At 35.6% G+C, this 18,232-nt stretch overlaps 1 protein-coding gene across 12 annotated transcripts in view; it reads right to left on the bottom strand.

The window, feature by feature from the left end:
• Positions 1–18,232, bottom strand: part of ADK (adenosine kinase) — a 499,862-nt gene that overhangs the window by 79,389 nt on the left and 402,241 nt on the right. For all 12 annotated transcript variants that reach the window (XR_014249407.1, XM_082408790.1, XM_082408793.1 and 9 more), the window contains one exon: positions 5,828–5,863. Coding sequence is in view for 11 of the 12 variants with exons in the window: in XM_082408790.1 (XP_082264916.1) it covers positions 5,828–5,863 (36 nt within the window). In the remaining variant the exon portion in view is untranslated. The remainder of the gene's footprint in view (positions 1–5,827; positions 5,864–18,232) is intronic.

Below are 18,232 nucleotides of genomic sequence, written 5' to 3'. Positions count from 1 at the left end.
AGTGAAAGAGCTTAATGCAATATTTAGCATACGCCAAGTACTTAATAAATATTAATTTATTTCCTCTATTTACTGTCATTTTAATACTTTCCAAAATTGTCAAATCCTAAGTTGCCTCAAAATCTCCAGAAAGGGCCTCAAGAGTTTTGAGTATCGAGAATTCAATTATGGTATCTAATAAGGGAGGACAAAGAGAAAAAAGGAAGGAGAAGTAGAAGAAAGCTCACACAATTTAGCTATGAGCCATGTATAAATAGCTATGAGCACTCTGAAGTACTCATTAAATCTTAACCACTCTAGGCAGTAGGTATTATTACTATATCCCTATTTCATAGATGTAGAAACCAAGAGCCATGTATGTAGATCTAAAGTACTCATTAAATCTTAACCGCTCTAGGCAATAGGCACTATTACTATATCCCCATTTTATAGATGAGGAAATTGAGTCACAGAGAGATTAAGTAACTTCCTAAGGTCATAAACATACTAAGAGGTGGAGTCAGGACTAGCACCCACAAAGTCTAACTCCAGGGATTATACTCTTCCATGTTATCCACAGATTATACTGCTTCTATGAATTCTGGCAATGTGCCTTCTGTTGTTGTAACCAAAAAACTAGAGCATCTTTATCCTAAATCATTTTATGCCACATTCACAAGTCATTGCTGATCTTGCATTTAAATATGATATTTTTTCTTAATTATTCTGGCTTGTATTTTACCCTAGTGAATTTCATCTTCTGAATGTCCAGCTATTTCTCATTTTCCAAGGTCATTGGAAATCTAATTTCCTCCTCCAGTATGTTAGAGTGTGAGAAGGAAAGAAGTGTAGTTTATATAGTAAAGAGTACCAGACTCAGAGAGCTGAGCTCTGATTCTGGCTCTATTGTCTGTTACCTACATGACCTTGAACAAGTCATGCAGCTTATTTTTTCTGTTCAACTGATATGGCAATACATGCCCTACCTACCCGACCCACCAGGTTTGTATGAATATTAAATGTATCGATGATATGTTAGAAAAGGTTTTATAAACTGTGAATCATTTCATAAATGTTAAATTATGCTTTTATTGTCACTGGTGATCACACACCTTAAATTTAGCATTGTTTTCCAAATTAAAGAATATATTCTCGGGACTTCCCTGGTGGTGCAGTGGTTAAGAATCTGCCTGCCAATGCAGGGGACACGGGTTTGAGCCCTGGTCTGGGAAGATCCCACAGGTTGCGGAGCTACTAAGCCCATGCGCCACAACTACTGAGCCTGCACTCTAGAGCCCATGAGCCACAGCTACTGAAGCCCTCACGCCTAGAGCCCATGCTCCGCCACAAGAGAAGCCACCGCAATGAGAAACCTGCACACCACAACGAAGAGTAGCCCCTGCCTTCTGCAACTAGACAAAGCCTGTGCGCAGCAACAAAGACCCAACACAGCCAAAACTAAAAAAAAACAAAACAAAACAGAATATATTCTCTTCATTCCATTTTTAACAAGCTGATGATACAAATGTTAAACAATACTGTCACAATCTACCTACTCTTGTAGAATACCAATTGTGGTGTCCGCATACATTGCCTCACTTAACCACAGCGTATTCTGCTTTGTTTCCGAAATAGGAACTCCTATAATAATTATGGGGTTCATATGATGTGTCAGCCTCCGTCCTGTCTCATACTACTTCCTCCTCACTCACTCCATTCCAGTCACACTGGCCTCCTGTCAGTTCCTGGAGTACACAGTATATTATGCTCTTTCGTGTCTGAGGGCCTGTGTACTCTTGTTCCCTCTGTTTGAAATTTGTTTCCCTATTGTTTATTTGTTTTGCTTTTTTCTGTCATAGCTAGATATTTGTATTTTTCAAGTTTTCAAAGTGTTAGGCAGAAAGTTAGTGCTCAGCAAATATTTGTTGAATGAGTAAGTGATTAAATGAAGAGAATTTGAAGACTATCGTATCTCTTTCTGTTAATCTAGTGTTTTAAAACTGTTGTCATTTGGGACTCAGTCACCTAGGGAAGCAGCATTGTACTCTCTTGGCCAGCATGACCTGACTTAGTGTCTTATTTCCAGAAACTCTTGGTGATCATTCACTGCATTCTTTGTATCTGTAAGGAACACAGGAACCTTAGAAAAATCTTGGAGAATTCTTTGGGAATCAATACCTCCTGAAACTCTCTGGACTTGCTATCCAGTGCTGATCAGTGGAACTTTCTGTCATGATGTATATGTTTATATCTGCTCTGTCCAATATGGTAGTCCCTATCTACATATGCATGCACTTCAAATGTGCCAAGAGACTGAGGAACTGAATTTTAAATTTTATTTAATTTTAATTTAAATAGCCACACGTGGCTAGTAGATGCGTATTGGATAGCACAATTCAATACTTTCCTCTCTCAGTGGTATAAGATGATAGAGTTGTCACTGGTCAGAGAAAGACTACAAGCCTGGAAGCCTCTGGGTAGAGTCAAGGGCTGTAGGGAAAGTAGGAAAATGTTAAAAGATTGCTTTATTTCCTCTATGGTTAGAAGTATTGTATTTTAGAGATCTAAAGTAAGAAAAGTAAAATTTGTTGCTTGGAGTAAAACTGAATAACTGATCCAATAGAAAAGGGATGAGTTCTCGTCATCATTTGGCATATACTCTATTTCACTGAGAATGAAAATATAAAAAATATTTTTATTTAGGTTTTGGAGGTATGTCCTTCACTTTAAATCAATTTTCAATACTGCTTTAAAAAGGTTTCATAATGAAACATGTTACTAAGTACCTTATTTTTATTTAGGTTCTAAAAATACAAACCTTTAATCAGTTCAGTTCAAGATAAGGTTGATTTAAAAACACACTGCAGTCTGAACCGATTTTCCAAAATAATAAAAGGCCTCACGAAACTTTTTACCCCAAGAATTGTCATTTTAAATTCTTAGCAGGTCTGTCATTTAAATCAGGGCACTATGCAATTTTCCATCAACCTATATATATATAAAAAAATCTTCTCTCTTCTGCTTTGTGCTCTGCCCAGCTCCAGTTTTTATCTCATTCTCCAGTGCCCTCCTAAGCTGCCTCTTCTTACTGAAAATTGCCCAATTCATTTTAAAGATTAAAGATTTTTTTCTTAAAGAAAGATTATCTAAAATTTGCAGAGGAGTTAATCAGAATATCATAAACAATGCTGCTGAGGATATTTCCTGATGAATAAACACTGGTTATTTTTAGAGGCATTTAGATTGGTCTCTTAGCAGACAGATCACTAGTGGCAACACTCAGTGGCTTTGGGAACTGACTGGGATTTATAATAGAAAATGAGGGTAGGACAGTGGATTTGTGGGAAGAAAAAAATGCCCACCTTTCCTTTCTTTTTTAATTTTTTCATTTCTCTCCTCTCATTCATGCCCCAAATTAAGAGGTAAAATTAAAGTTGGGAAGAATAAGACACAGATTTTGTCTAGTTTGTCACACTAGACTTGAGAGCACTGACACATTTCCATAGACATTAAACTGTTAAGTGATTTATTCTTGTTTGAGTCTTTAAAAATACCAAGTTTCAAACCTATGCTTTCATATTCCTATCTAATGGACTAAGGAAACTTTCATGACATTTTAAAATCATTCAGTTTCTCCAGATAGCACTCCATACATGGATTATATTTTATTAACAATACTTACTTCAGGGTATTCTACTCATGGCTCTTACAGATTCTGCGATGCGTATAATATTTTAGGGAACCCATGAAGGGACACGTCAAGACACTGTGTGCTTTAACCAATCTAACACATCATTGTCAAATCAACAACTGAGTCATTTTGCTATGTCAGGAGGTAATAAGGTATCCTACTATAATCATCATCACTTCGTTTATATGCTGTAATCATTTATGGCAGATTTATGGTAAAAAGAAACAACTCTAGAATCAATGAGTAAGAACTAACGGAAAGGTTAATATGGTGCTGGTTAGTAGAAAATAGAAAAAGTAGTTTGTTGCTAAGACTGTATTTAAACCAGGCATATACAAAGCATGTAGCTCAAGGGGGCAATAAAACTATGAATTAGTAAGGTTTAATAAACTATTAAAAATTACTATCAAGGTACTACTGAATCATGATCATTTGTTATACAACATGTTATATTTCTAAGCATCTACAAAATTGGTTATTTTCTAGAACCAAAGTACATTTTTAAATGTTAGCATAGAAAACAGGACACAAATTTATACTCTGCAGGCTTTTATCTTTGGAGAATTTTGATGTAACAACAGAGAGTATTAATTGTTAATACTGAAATTTCACATCAGTGAAACTAAAACATGACTGAAAACGTTTACGTATAGTCTCATGATCAAAACATTTGACTTTTAAATTGAATATTCCCTTCATTACACTTAGCCCTGTATATCAATTGCCAGTTTGGGAAATGACAAAGTGAAACTTAAATTAGACAAAAATTACTTGGAAATCTTTATTCCTTCTTCTTCATGTGACTCAACCCCATATTCATGAGAATATGTTAAAACAAAAAAAGCAAACTCCCAAGAAACTATCAAAGTTGCCATTAATTGAGCATTATGAGGCAGAGTTTCATACCCTGATACAGTTTTTTTCATAAGATCTTGAGAGTAGAATACTTATACCACATGCTCACTATCTTCCTCCAAGAAAAGGAAGCCCTATGCCTGGTTGTCAAGTCCTATGACATGGATAACATACACATGTATCACTTTGTTGCTTGATAATGAATCTGTCTTTAGTACATTTAAATAACATTTCCATCACAATTTCATACAACACCTTTCTCTAAAGAGTTCAAAGTGAGCTTACTAATACATCCAATCAATGCTCACAGCTTCTGTAGATGGTAGACAATACTGAGTATGCAAATAAGGAGAGAGTTTCTGTATGTTCCAGCTCTAGTCAGATTAAATGTTAAAAAATTACTACCATGAAACATTCCAAGTTGCTGTATGGAACACAGTATTCTATGTAGTTCTAGCTAAATAAATATGATAGTCATAAAACTCACAAACTCAGTGAATTCTCTGTCAATTAACCTGCGCTGAGATTAGTCAGTGTTTCCTAACGATAGACTGGAAGGTAGATATTACGTAGGTAAAAACATAGTCTTGTCTATTATCTTAATTTTGCCAACAACAACCACATGGAGTTTGGAATCTTGACAAGATAATATTTCTATGAGGAAAACAGAATCAATTATCTGGAAAGTAAAGCAAGTATCAATATTTTGTTTCAGAAAATGTATATGTTTTATGCTATCAAAAAAAAAGAAGAAAAAGAGAAGAAAAAAAGAGATTCAAACAGGAAGTTTACATGAGCAGTATTTAAAATAATCAGTTCCTAACAACTGTTAAGTACAACTTTTGGAAATTAATTTACATAATGATAATCTACATGTGGTAGGGTTGAAATTATTTAAATGACATTATATTTCACTATTTAGTCTTGCTCCACCACTGCTTTAGCAGTGAATCCTTATGAAATGTAATGCAGCTAATGAGGTAGCTTTTTAACTGAACAAACTGACAGGCCCCATATCTGCAGAGGCAGCTTGAAACCGTGCCCAACCTCTTGGCTTCCCAAGAGGCTTTTCAAAATTCAATAAATAACATCTGTAGGCGATGTTGGGTGCAGACCTAGCAGAGTGCGTCATAACACTGTGCTGGCAGAACAAAGAAACCATGACGACTGCCAAGTTTCCATGGCAACTGCTGCGAGGCTCTGAGAGTATAATAGCACATCAATCACTGTCCAAAAGAACTTCATTATCAGCTAGAAGAAACCTTTAGGATCTGTTTAGTGTACAATTGTGGGTTAACTCACCTCAAAGCCTTGCTCTCTAGCAAAAGTGGCAGCTTCCTGAAATAAAAAAAAAAAAAGAACAGTTAATTATAAAGTGCTAGGTAATGAAGAAATAATCCATTCTGAAACTCATTCAGTCTTCTTTTTACACAATTATCTCAATATATCCACATAGTTCAATTTTTATTCTTACACCAAAAAAAAAAAAAAAAAAGATTTCTTTTTACCTTGGCATAAAAAAAAAGGCAGCATAATGTCAACACACTTCACAAGTTGAAATAAGATATAGTACATGTTTTTACTGTAGCTGTCACTGTGAGTTCAGGTGTTTTGACCCCAGCAAGGAAAATCATTTGAAACCTAAGGAAGATGCTGATGGTTATGTTTTTAATTAAAACAACACCTTTCCGAAAACTCTTCTGTAGAGAAAAACGTCTGCTAAAAAATGTATAGATTCAGAAAACCCACCACTTTGCAATCCCTGATGAAATTTATTCAGGCAAGGATCATCAATGGATATTAAATTCATTAGGTGAAAGGATGATGGGGAACTGGGTATTTCATGGAATCAAAGTATCAAAGATCACATGCTGGTCACAGGGAGCAAAGTATAACTTTATAATGGAAGGATCAAGCTGTCATCACTTTAACCCAGTGATCGATCCTATCACTTATCATTAATAATGGGATCACCAAAAATAGCGTGTCTTCTGTTATGATGCAGTATAAGGTACACAGCATCAGCTATAAAGTTTTTAACATGAATTAATAAAAATTTTATTCAATAACTTGCAGTCTACAGGAAATATAGAGGATAGGAGAACAAGTTAAATGATACACTGAGAAAGCATATGAACAAATCCATAATGCAGGACATTATACAGGACAAGTAGCTTGGTCTCTTCAATAAGTCAATGTTATGATAAAGTGGGGAGGGGAAAAATGACCAGAAGCAATATACAGATTTTAATTGGAAACTGTTTTGAAGAAACCAGCTATAAAATACATTTTGGGACAAGTGGAGAAATGGGAATTAGATAATATTAAGAATTATCGATTTGATAAGGAAAATGTTCTAGATTTTTAGAGGTGTATCCTGAAGTATTCTGGGATAAAATGGCATGCTATATGTAATTTATTTTAGAAAACTTAAAAAAAATAAAGTAAAGCAAAAATGGTAAAATGTTAATGACTGAATCTAGATGTATTCAGTATTACTATTTTTTTGGCCTGTTTGAAAATTTTTGTAATAAAAAGTCCCCACCCCCCATTTCTCTTTGATATAAGATGACAGGGTAACAGAAGTTGAACATCATTTTAAAAATACAGTTAAAAATGTTAAAACAATGTTTTTCTGGATATTAAATATATCTTAAGGGCACAATCTGATGAACCTTATTATATACTCTAATGCCCTTATAATAGGTTATCAAATGACAAAGAACACATCTGTGTAACCAAATCCTTTCCCTTTCTTCACTCTGCTTTGCATATATATTTTCATTTTATACTGATACAGAAAATGGAGGCAATATTACTTTTCCATTCCACTTCCCCCTTGAAAATGGAAAAAAAAAAAAAACTGCAGACAACTGTCAAGAGCCTCTACATCTTAACTTACATTCCTCCAAAATTATCTTTGCCAAGAGATATTAATAGAAGGATGGGATGTGAGCCTGAGTAGTGAGCAGATCCAACTAAAACGACTGCTGCACCAAACCATGTAAGGCAGAAACTACAGTTAATGTCTCCAGCACAAATCTGGGTACTATCTACATGTTAAGGAAAACACAGGGAAGAAAAGTATGTATGCACTTATGGTCCAATATACTAATAGCATATAAATTTAAAGAACCACTTTGAGGGTTTGAAAAGGTCGAAATAGACCATTACAGCTGAACACTGAAGTTAATAGAAAGTGATAAGCTGAAAGTACAACTCCTTAGGCTGTTGACTACAGAAGCATAAGGCTGATTGAGTTAACCTTACTTGATATAGATTTTTAAAAAAATGGAATTATGATCTTGACAATTGTTGCAAGCAAGGCTGGCCTCTCTGACAATTTACTTACACTAGAATCTTGTATACCACACAGTCAATAACATTTGCTAGCCTGGATGTCAAGGAAAAGGATAAAGTTCAAAAGATATCAACGTAGAACTTTTCCAAGCTGTCCAACTCAAGAACTAACCAAGCTAATTCTTATATGGAAAAGACAACTAAGAAACCCTGCGAGAACTACTTATTTACATGGAACTTTATCAGCGGCACAAAAGAAACCTAGAGGACTGTAAGACAAAGTTAATATGAAGAATCTGTATGACTGAAGTTGCACTAAGACGTAAAAACTTAAAATTCACATACAGTAGTTAAGTTACCTTTTTAATGTCCAGTTCTGCTCCCACAAATGTAAGAAGCTATCGGCTGTGATCTGTTACGGTATAGTAGAACTGACTAATTGCAAGAAGGCACATTTATAAATGTCAGATCATTATTCTTTAAGGAAACTGGGCCCTAGGACACTTCCACATCTGTAAACTATTCCAAGCACCAACATATTTCTGACTGAGGAAGGACATGCTGAAGAAAAGTCAACTCAATTTTCTATCTTAGCGCCCCCTCACACAGGTTTGCAGAGCTGTGCCCTATCATTGAAAAGCTAAGCACTTGTTCTATGGCTTAAAAAGATCTTATCTCCTGACTTCCTCCCACCTTCTTTTGATCTTGGGCTGGTGCCCCCGGTCACTCCATTAGAGAAGGCAGCTGGCTCACATCACTGCAGACTTTCCCACAGCTAACCTCTGATCTGAAGGTGTTTGTAGATACAATGATGGAACAACATTTATTTTTCCCTCTCAGCAAAACAAATAAAACAACACAGGGGAACAGTTTGACCCAGTAAGAATTTTAAGCAGAATTTTCGTCTTCAGATTCACTGCATGGAGGGACAGAAGGAAAAGGCATTAGGTCAGAAATCAGGGAAGAAAAAAGGGGCATAAATGGTAGGCAGAATAGTAAGGCAGGTTCCAAATATCAAGGGTAATTCCAAGTGAACTGATCACACTAAATTGAAAAGGACTTTTTAGCGTGCCTTCGCAGTAAAAGTGAGAAAAGAAAACAAGCAAGTCCCCATCTGTGCTGCCCCAGGGCGCCACGTACTGAGTTTCACAAATCTAATGAAGCAGTCAAGTTAAAATCCAACCACAGAGTGAATGTGACATGTGGAGAACAGCTAGGGTTAGAATAGAGAAGCAGAGCGGTTCCTAATGCAGGTGATTATCCATGTGATAATCATTATATTTACAGGCTTTCCATTTTAGATCTGACATCAAAAATCACAAAGGAGGAGGGATTAAGGAAATAAACAACCGACACAGAGGCTTTCCTGCTCCCCTGAGAGTGCAGCACTTTCATTCATGCATGACAAGCAACAAAAGCAAAAGGCCAGGAAAGAGTATTTCTGAGAAGGCTGGATTTCACATTAACACTTCTTTCCATTTTGATAACTTTCACTATTATTCAGTTTCTCATACAGGTCACATTTTCAAAATCAGTTCCCATTGTTGTCTATGCTATAATACAGTATCAGTTTTGGTTTACAATGAATGATACTCACATAATATGTCTTTTACAACAACAAAGCCATTTTTTCCTTCCTGGAATTGAGTGTTGTGAATAAAATGACACATAATTAAAGTCTTAGGCTCTCATCTACACCACGCTATTTAGGATTTGCATTAGGCTTGCTGCTTCACCAACCAGGCTAAAAGGATGAAACAACAACCAAGTATGGTTTTTTGAGTAGAGGTTTAAAAAAAAGCTGAAATTCGCGGTTAATGAAAACTATGGAATACTTACATTATGAGTTATTTAAAGGGATTAGCAAACCACTACCAAAAAGCACAATCCTCAGATTATACAGGAAAGGAAGGAAAAACTCAAGTGTGTGTCTGTGTGTATGAAAGACAACAATTTCCTTTATATTCAATTGAGAAGAAAACTGTTTTCTCTGCATTTTGTCTGATAATACCCTGATTTTATTTTATAGAGAATTATCTGTAATCACAAACTAAAACCATAACTAGTCCATATTGTTATTCTAATTCCAATTATTTCTTACTAGTTATATAGAAATACAAATGATTTCTGTGTATTGGCCTTATATCCTGACACTTTGCCAAATTCGCTTATTAGCTGTAGGAACTATTCTTTTGCTCCTGTAAAGAAAGATGTTCCTACTAACCATACAACAAAGTTATTTTAAGAATTTAGCAAATGCCTTAAAAAAAATTACCTCTCTTTTCTCCAGGGTGATCTGAAGGGTATAACTACTAACTACCACCACTACCATAGCTCATAACCCTTGCTCTCCCACTTCCTGCTCTACACTTCAAGGCACTGAACCCAGTTAGAGCTATTATCTGCTTGCTTACGTTACCACTCTACTTTCTGATAGTGGACATGAGGGGTCTTGGGTGTAGGCTGAAACTTCATGGACTGAAGCAAAAAAGGGAGAAGACCCAACTTAGGACCAAAGAAAGGTAACTTGTGACTATCCACCGAAAGCAGCCCATCCATTCAAAACAAACTATTCTGTTACCCCAATGCAAACAGGAAGCAGAAAGTTCACTGGAGTTCCCATGGTCTTCACTCAAGTCATAGGAGTCCAGGGCTTTAGGAGAAGCCAAGGGAGAACCGAGCCACCAAAACAGTTCTGCTGTTTTGTTTGTTCATCTCTCCATCCAAATAGAATTTACCCAGCAGGGATAGTTTTAGGCTAACAGATACTATTATGCTAGAGGTATATCAGTGCTACAGCTGTTGTAGACCTTACAATAGTATTAGACTTTGACTTGATAATATTTGAAACAATACTGTAAATCCTAATGGTGTGGTGTACATGAGAGTCTAAGATGGAATGTTATCTATGTCTGCCTTTCTCTGTATAAATCTATGTATAAAAATCTCTCTATATAAATAAAATTCTTAAATTTGTATATACATTTAGATGTATAATGCCTTTTTCGAAGGGCTTTAAATGCAAGATGCTTCCTTTTTGCATTGGGGTAACAGAATAGTTTGTTTTGAATGGATGGGCTGCTTTCGGTGGATAGTCACAAGTTACCTTTCTTTGGTCCTAAGTTGGGTCTTCTCCCTTTTTTGCTTCAGGGGGCAGTTACAGCCAAATGGAAAGAGTACAGGGCTTAGAATCAGAAGACCTACACTAAGGTTGTTGTTTTACAGCTCATTTGATATGTAATCTTGAGCAAGTCACTCAGTATATCAGTTTATATCAACACATCTGAGGTCAACAAAACATACTAGATTGTTGCTAGGAATAAATAAAATATTTAATGTGAACTGTAAAATCATTTTGCCTATTGAATTCAAGCTCTTGGTAAGATCTTAGGATAATTTAAACAAATGAATTTCAGAGCATCCAGAGTACATTCAATGATTTGTCCTATCTGTGGATCATATGTGTAGTAGAGAAGCCTCTGAATTGGTTGCCTACTACATTGATCCCTAACTGGTGATGTTCAAATTCTTGTAAAATTCCCTCCCCTTTGAATGCGGGCTGGACCTAGTGACTTGCTTCTAACAAATATCTGACAAAAGTGATGGGATGTCTTGTTTGTCCATCCTCTTGCTCACACGCTCTCTCTCAGCTCTTGCTCTAGGGGAAATAAGCTGTCATGTTGTGAGGACTCCTATGGAGCGGCCCATGACTAACAACCAGAGAGGATCTAGGGCTTGCTAATAGCCATGTGAGTGAGCTTGGTAGTGAATACTTCCCAAGCAGAGATATGACTACAGCCCTGGTTGACATCCTGATTTCAGCCTTGTAAGAGAATCTGATTCAGAGGCACCAAACTAAGCTGTGCCTGGATTCCCTATCCACATTTTATACACGAGGAACCTAAGCCTTAGAGAGGTTAACTAACATGGCCCAATTCAGATACTTTCCATTCAGATTATGCTAATCCTTAAAAAAAGGTCACAAAAATCAAATCAAACAAGCGTGGCTAACAAATCAATCGTAGGTGAGCAAATTATGGAAAGATAATTTAGATACATACTATCTAAATGGTTTTATATACCTGATTATGATTAACCATTTCTTAGCTGTAGCGGTGATATACCTCTAAATCATGCTGACATTTAATGATAAAGAACTACCTGCTGTTTATTTTTTTCCTGCAATATATTATAAAGACTTATGTTGCTTAAGCCTCTAAATATTTCTTCATGCTATCCTTCAGACTATGAATTACTTCTTCTTTATGCTATCTACAAAATCATTTATATATTTTCTCATGAAACTGCATTAATGTTATACTACTTTTAATATTAAACTATTTCTGAAGAGGAAAAGTTTTAATTTGTAAATAAAGTAAACAAAGCCTAGAGAAATTTGTTAAAGAAAATATAAATCTGGGAAACCCCTTTTAAAATGTTTCATTTATGAAAATATCTGTACTGGTTTTTCCAAAGAATATAACATACAACTTTTGGGAGATTTTCAACCTGTACTCTGACATTTATTACCATATGCTTCCTGTCTGCAGAATGCTGAATAGAAATATTATTTAACATTTACTGAGTGCCAAAAACTCCGTGGGGCAATGTATAAACTATAAAGGCACACATGGCCCCTATCCATTAGGTTTATAATAAAAATCAGATAAACAGTATATAAATTATAACTTTATAAACATGACTGAAAAAAAATTACTCAGACAAATTACAAGCCAAAAAAAATTAGGTTTAGTTTAGAACATACTTAACCCTTTCACAAAATGATTTACTAGATGTGTCTATTCTACTAAGGAAAGTTGTTAATTCCCACTGTTAAGCATATTTAATGGTGGTAACTAAAGGAAAACAAGTTTAGGAAAAGTGCTTCATCAAAATTTGACTGACTAGCTATTTGGCTAACTTATAGAATAATCCAAGTTTTTCAGTTGCTGAAGAAAGAAAAAAGAGATGCTAGCATAAGAAAATCATCAGGGTAGCAGGCCTCTTATTGGGTATTTTATTTCCATTTTTAATGAGATAACATGTGCTTGGCATAATGAAGGCACTCAACAAATGTCAATTATTTTCCGTATTTCATTTGATCCTCATGAAAATCCCGTAAAATAGGTATTCTTCTCCTTTCACAGATGAAAATCTGAAGGTTCAGAAACATTTAAATATGTCCAAGACCAAATAACAAGTAATCGTAATAGCTGGCATTTGGATCTGAGGCTTTCCAAGTGGTTTGTGCTGGTCTGCTACTGATGAACTCTTTTAGCTGTTTTATGTCTGAAAAAGTCTTTATCTCGTTTTCATTTTTGAAAGATATTTTTGCTGGCTATAGAATTCTAGGTTGACAATTTTTTGTCTCAGTGCTCTAAGGTCCAGCTTGCATTGTTTCAGATGCGTTCTCATCTTTGTTTCTCTGTACAGAATATGTCTTAAAAAAAAACCAACCTGTCTGCTTTTAAGATTTTTTTTATCACTGATTTTATGCAATTTGATTATGATGTTCCTTCGTGTAGTTTTTTCATTGTTTCTTTTGCAGTTTGTTGAGTTTCTTGGATTTGTGGGTTTATAGTTTTCTTCAAATTTGGAACATTTTCACTCTTTATTACTTCAAATATTGTTCTGTTTCTCCTCTCCAGGACTCCAAGTATGTATGTTAGGTCACTTGAAGTTGGCCAACCCCTGTATTATGCTATTAGTAGAATATTTATAAGTTTTAAAACAGACATTTTTCTTCTTTACTGAATTACCAGTGAGGAACTGAAGGCCCTATGGAGAGCAGGCTACAGCTTGTTAGCCTTAAGTAAAATGTATATCTTTAGACAGGTCTTGTTTCCTTCATTCACTGGCCAAAAAAACCCCTAAAACCTAAATCACTTATATTAATAAAAAGACAGTAAAAGACAAGACAAATAACCAATTCTTACAAGTTTAGACACATGTTTACATGGGGCAATGAGAAAGGTATTACTGATCAGTGCTAAACATTAGACCAAAAACGGAAAGGAAGGCCTCATGATGGGGAGAAACTGGCATTCTTACTAAGTGTCTTTTTAATAATTCTTCTCTCTCAAATGTGCACCAGTGTCTTTTGCATTTTCCATATTCCATGCACGAAGCTTCCTAAAGTGTCAAGGTGTGATAATCACTGCCTATCAATGCGACCTTCTGTGGCCACTCTGATGACACTAACAGCAGAACCTGTCATAAAAGCTCCTCTACTCTTTGAGTCTCTTGGTCTTTTGAGGAAGAAGACGAAATAGAATTGGAAATCACAGTAACATTCACAACCCAAAATATTACTGAATTAAATTAAGAAAGAAACTTATAGGACTACACTGTGACTTATTAGCATAACAAAATATAGTAAAAAACAGAGAAGCCTCTAGTTTCCTACCTCTAGTGGGGAAGGGGGGCTGGGGGCAGGAAAGGCAGTTCCTTTTCCTCCCCAGGTCAGAATTTTTAACCTATGGATATGTACATAACACATTCCGTTCAAGTATCACCAATAACCAGTATTATTTTCCTCCTTCTTACTAGGTGACTCACAATAATTATGCACAGAGTGTATTGTAATACTTATGTCTTAGAAACAAGTTCAACATAGACAAACTTAGAATTTTCACAATGGTCAGTGGGAAGTAACAAAGATAGCCATGGCAGTAACAATGAATACAGCTCTCTCAAGGAAAGGAAAAAAAAACAAAACCTACCCCAAAAATGAAACTACAAAGAAGTCAAAGGAAAAAAAATCTAATGTGCATGAAAAACAAATCAGACAAATGTCAGGCTATTAAAAAAATAATCACAGAAAGACAATAGAAAACACCCAACAGAGTATGTAGCAGGCACTCCATAAATGATCAATTGAAAGCATAATTCACCTATCCTTCCTCTATGATAAATAGGTTTAAAAAGATACTTTTGAAATGCCAGTACTGCATTTGATAATGAAGTGGGAGCCAATCATTAGTCTACAAACTAGAATCAAGAAATGTCTATCTTTCTACCTCACAAACATTTTTTTGTTTTCTTTTTCTTTTGCCCGCACCACACAGCTTGCAGGATTAGTTCCCTGCCCAGGAATCAAACCCAGGCCCCCTGTAGTGGAAGCGCGGAGTCCTAACAACTGAACCGCCAGGGAATATCGCCCCCCACCCTTTTTCCTCACAAACCTTTTGTCAGAATCTGAGATAATACATTTTCTAATCCTAGTGCTTCCCTGTGTGTTTTGCTGTCTCTGTAACAAAGTATGAGTTTTTATTACATATTAACAAAATGCTGGAAAATGAAGGTAATTCAGCACAGAGGTAGTAATGAAGTGCTGACATTTTTTTTAAAATTTTTAAATTCAATTTTATTTTTTTTATACAGCAGGTTATTAGTTATCCATTTTATATATATTAGTGTATATTTATCAATCCCAATCTCCCAATTCATCACCCATCCCCCCCCCCGTCATTTCCCTCCTTGGTGTCCATACGTTTGTTTTCTACATCTGTTTCTCTATTTCTGCCCTGCAAACTGGTTCATCTGTACCATTTTTCTAGGTTCCACATATGTGCGTTAATATACGATATTTGTTTTTCTCTTTCTGACTTACTTCACACTGTATGACAGTCTCTAGATCCATCCACGTCTCTACAAATGATTCAATTTCGTTCCTTTTTATGGATGAGTAATATTCCATTGTATATATGTACCACATCTTCTTTACCCATTCGTCTGTCGATGGGCATTTAGGTTGCTTCCATGACCTGGCTATTGTAAATAGTGCTGCAATGAACATTGGGGTGCATGTGTCTTTTTGAATTATGCTTTTCTCTGGGTATATGCCCAGTAGTGGGGTTGCTGGGTCATATGGTAATTCTATTTTTAGTTTTTTAAGGAACCGCCATGCTGTTCTCCATAGTGGCTGCATCAATTTACATTCCTACCAACAGTGAAAGAGGGTTCTCCTTTCTCCACACCCTCTCCAGAATTTGTTGTTTGTAGATTTTCTGATGATGTCCATTCTAACTGGTGTGAGGTGATACCTCATTGTAGTTTGATTTGCATTTCTCTAATAATTACTGATGTTGAGCAGCTTTCCATGTGCTTCCTGGCCATCTGTATGTCTTCCTTGGAGAAATGTCTATTTAGGTCTTCTGCCCATTTTTGGATTGGGTTGTTTGTTTTTTTAATATTGAGCTGCATGAGCTGTTTACATATTTTGGAGATTAATCCTTTGTCCATTGATTCGTTTGCGGATATTTTCTCCTATTCTAAGGGTTGTCTTTTAGTCTTGTTTGTAGTTTCCTTTGCTGTGCAAAAGCTTTTAAGTTTCATTAGGTCCCATTTGTTTATTTTTGTTTTTATTTCCATTACTCTAGGAGGTGGATCAAAAAAGATCTTGCTGTGATTTATGTCAGAGAATGTTCTGCCTATGCTTTCCTCTAAGAGTTTTATAGTGTCCAGTCTTACATTTAGGTCTCTAATCCATTTTGAGTTTATTTTTGTGTATCGTGTTAGGGAATGTTCTAATTTCATTCTTTTATCTGTAGCTGTCCAGTTTTCCCAGCACCACTTATTGAAGAGGCCGCCTTTTCTCCATTGTATATCCTTTCCTCCTTTGTTATAGATTAGTTGACCATAGGTGCATGGGTTTATCTCTGGGCTTTCTATCCTGTTCCATTGATCTATATTTCTGTTTTTCTGCCAGTACCATACTATCTTGATTACTGCAGCTTTGTAGTATAGTCTGAAGTCAGGGAATCTGATTCCTCCAGCTCCATTTATTCCCCTCAAGACTGCTTTGGCTATTCAGGGTCTTTTTTGTCTCCATACAATTTTTAAGATTTTTTGTTCTAGTTCTGTAAAAAATGCCACTGGGAATTTGACAGGGATTGCACTGAATCTGTAGATTGCTTTGGGTAGTATAGTCATTTTCACAATATTGATTCTTCCAATCCAAGAACATCGTATCTCTATCTGTTGGTATCATCTTTAATTTCTTCCATCAGTGTCTTATAGTTTTCTGCACACAGGTCTTTTGTCTCCCTAGGTAGGCTTATTCCTAGGTATTTTATTCTTTTTGTTGCAATGGTAAATGGGAGTGTATCCTTAATTTCTCTTTCAGATTTCTCACCATTAGTGTATAGGAATGCAAGAGATTTCTGTGCATTAATTTTGTATCCTGCTACTTTACCAAATTCATTGATTAGCTCTAGTAGTTTTCTGGTGGCATGTTTAGGATTCTCTACGTATAGTATCATGTCATCTGCAAACAGGGACAGTTTTACTTCTTTTCCAATTTGTATTCCTTTTATTTCTTTTTCTTCTCTGACTGTTGTGGCTAGGACTTCCAAAAGTATGTTGAATAATAGTGGTGAGAGTGGGCCTCCTTGTGTTGTTCCTGATCTTAGAGGAAATGCTTTCAGTTTTTCACCATTGAGAATGATGTTTGCTGTGGGTTGGTCGTATATGGCCTTTATTATGTTGAGGTAGGTTCCCTCTATGCACACTTTCTGGAGTCTTTATCATAAATGGGTGTTGAATTTTGTCAAAAGGTTTTTCTGTATCTATTGAGATGATCATATGGTTTTTATTCTTCAATTTGTTAATATGGTGTATCACATTGATTGATTTGTGTATATTGAAGAATCCTTGCATCCCTGGGATGAATCTTACTTGATCATGGTGTATGATCCTTTTAATGTGTTGTTGGATTCTGTTTGCTAGTATTTTGTTGAGGATTTTTCCATCTATATTCATCAGTGATATTGGTCTGTAATTTTCTTTTTTTGTAGTATCTTTGTCTGGTTTTGGTATCAGGGTGATGGTGGCCTCACAGAATGAGTTTGGCAGTGTTCCTTTCTCTGCAATTTTTTGGAAGAGTTTGAGAAGGATGGGTGTTAGCTCTTCTCTAAATGTTTGATAGAATTCACCTGTGAAGCCATCTGGTCCTGGACTTTTGTTTGTTGCAAGATTTTTAATCACAGTTTCAAGTTAATTACTTGTGATTGGTCTGTTCATATTTTCTATTTCTTTCTGGTTCAGTCTTGGAAGGTTATACCTTTCTAAGAATTTGTCCATTTCTTCCAGGTTGTCCATTTTATTGGCATAGAGTTGCTTGTAGTAGTCTCTTAGGATGCTTTGCATTTCTGCGGTGTCATTTGTAACTTCTCCTTTTTCATTTCTAATTTTATTGATTTGAGTCCTCTCCCTCTTTTTCTTGATGAGTCTGGTTAATGGTTTATCAATTTTTTTTATCTTCTCAAAGAACCAGCTTTTAGTTTTATTGATCTTTGCTATTGTTTTCTTTGTTTCTATTTCATTTAATTCTGCTCTGATCTTTATGATTTCTTTCCTTCTACTAACTTTGGGTTTCGTTTGTTCTTCTTTCTCTAGTTCCTTTAG

This window comes from Balaenoptera borealis, assembly GCF_965194805.1.
Source record: "Balaenoptera borealis genome assembly, chromosome: 10".
In the NCBI taxonomy this organism is placed as follows: domain Eukaryota; kingdom Metazoa; phylum Chordata; class Mammalia; order Artiodactyla; family Balaenopteridae; genus Balaenoptera; species Balaenoptera borealis.
The sequence above is the reverse complement of the archived record's forward strand: the minus strand, read 5'-3'. Positions and strand labels throughout refer to the sequence as shown.